The sequence below is a fragment of the Theobroma cacao genome, chromosome 4 (genome assembly GCF_000208745.1).
Source record: "Theobroma cacao cultivar B97-61/B2 chromosome 4, Criollo_cocoa_genome_V2, whole genome shotgun sequence".
In the NCBI taxonomy this organism is placed as follows: Eukaryota; Viridiplantae; Streptophyta; class Magnoliopsida; order Malvales; family Malvaceae; genus Theobroma; species Theobroma cacao.
The window spans coordinates 28,864,944-28,867,026 of NC_030853.1; the positions used below are offsets into that span (position 1 = coordinate 28,864,944).

The following is a 2,083-nucleotide window of genomic DNA, read 5'->3' on the forward strand; positions in this document are numbered from 1 at the left end:
AGAAAAAAATATAAAATAAGTAATCCAACCAAGAAAGATATGTAAAAGGGAAAAAACACTAGCTCAGATGAACAATTCAATAATTTGAATTGGAGGATATGGAGAACAATTTAAAAGAGTAGTCTAAATCATCATCTTTTATTGCAAACAGAAAAGAAGCAAAGGGAAAGAGAGAGTTTAATATACAATGAGATCACCCAAGGTTTTTCTTTTGTTCACAATCCCCTCTTTTTGCTATTTTCTTCCAGTCTCTATCTCTAGATACAAACACAACATTTTTGTAAGATCTAAGAAAATTAAGTCTCACTCTCTTATACGAAGCTGCAGCTCCAATAATTATTAGTAAGGCGGCCGCCCATGCGCCCAAGCATAGGCTTCATGCCCTAGTTGCCCTCCATTGGCGAGTAGATTAGGGGGTAAATTGTATATTGGCAGTGAAGATGGATCGGGCAGACCTGTCTGTGGGCCGCTACTTCCAATTGCCGGTGGGGAATTACCTGCTCCTCCTTGGATCTGTCCTCCATGGCCACCACTGCCAGCTTCTTCATCATCTTCTATAGGCAGTCTTTCATAAGTTGCGTTTGCAAATGTTGCTGCAATGACCATAACAGGCCCTGCTGCAATCAGTGAACCTACAACGCTTCCACCAACGACTTGGCCTTGACCACCTGCTAGGTACACCGTGAGCCCTGTTGAGCCTGGTGGTGCTGGTCCAGGCAGAAAAGCCCCCGTTAAAGACAAGATTTCGAACCTTCCATGGAGAGCAACCACAGCTCCTGGTGCTGCTGGTTGTCTTAGTGTAACGTTAGCCACGGAGCCACTGCCGCTGAGCACACAAACCCCACGTTGTCTTCTTCGAGCGAATTGGGCTATGCTTTCAGCTACATCAGTGCCGCTTGCAACTTCCATGACATGGCTACGGAGCGCGTTTGGGCTGTCCCGAGTGACGAAAATGGGTGGCTTAGGCTTGTTTTTGGAGCCCGGAGGACGGCCTCTGGGTCTCCGGGTACCAACCTCGACTGCCCCTTCTTTAGGCTCATCGCCGGTGTCTCTATCTTCATCTTCATCCCCTCTGCCGTTGCTTCTACTGTTGCTCGTGTCGTTCATGGAAATTTCAAGGTCACGTTTGCTTAAGGCTGGTGAATTGCCTGCCGGGTCCATGCCCGGAAGACTCACCTGATTAGCCCACCAAGGATTCGCCAGGGTTGCAAATTGAATTCAACACACAATTAGTAACGAAAAAGAAGAACAAAAGGACCAGAATTGGCGGACCTTGATCACTTTCTTCTAACAAGTTAATTGAAGGGTTTGAGATCAGAGAGAGTTAAGTTAAAGAAGAAGTCAGCAAGGAGAAAGGGTTTGCTTGCTGCCTCAACAGGGTTCTTTTTCTACTCGTTACTTGCCATAACACTTTTCACAAATTTTGATGAGAAAGAGAGAATTAGCTGAGAAGGTGATAAGACAAGGGATGAGAAGGTTGTAGGAAGAGAGAATTAGATGCAATTCCCAAACGCAGAATCAAGTAGAGAGAGAAGAAAATAAAAGAGAACCAACTAATCTCCCTGGTGAAGATGAATCAACTATAGATCAACGACCCAGAAAAATTTGATCAAACAAAGAACCCTTGATAGCATCAAACACAGAGAGAAAAAGAGAGAGAGAGAGAGAGGAAGAAAGGAAAGAGAAAGAATAAACTAAAGCACTGAGAGAGAAATTTGCAGTATTTAAAAGAAGAAAACGTAAAACAAGATTGGATCAAATGTTCTTTTCTTTCTTTCTAGGTTGAAACTGTGTTGTGTTTTGATTTGGGGAGCTACCGGGTGCGTGCGTATATTACTATTATTAATATATACACTATCATCAATATTATTATCACCACCATTTCCCTTATCATTTTCCTTTTCCTTTTTTTGGTAATTAAAATGAGCTCTCCTTTTAGAGGGCCTTGGAAATTAGGGTTTCCGTGGGGTCGCGTGCGCGTGGGCAGGTGGGAAGCACGTCGTTTTCTCGTGCCCCAACATATCTGAGGTAGTAGTGCACTAGTGTGTATATATATATATATATATATATATATATTTATATC

General features: G+C 43.1%; 1 protein-coding gene across 1 annotated transcript; it reads right to left on the reverse strand.

The window, feature by feature from the left end:
* LOC18603163 (AT-hook motif nuclear-localized protein 20) lies at positions 340-1,283 on the reverse strand. The gene has a single exon (XM_018120321.1). The coding sequence runs from the start codon at positions 1,159-1,161 to the stop codon at positions 340-342; it is 822 nt and encodes a 273-aa protein (XP_017975810.1). The 5' UTR covers positions 1,162-1,283.

Coding starts and splice junctions, on each gene's coding strand:
- LOC18603163 (XM_018120321.1), bottom strand. CDS start 1,161: ATGGACCCGGCAGGCAATTCACCAGCCTTAAGCAAACGTGACCTTGAA.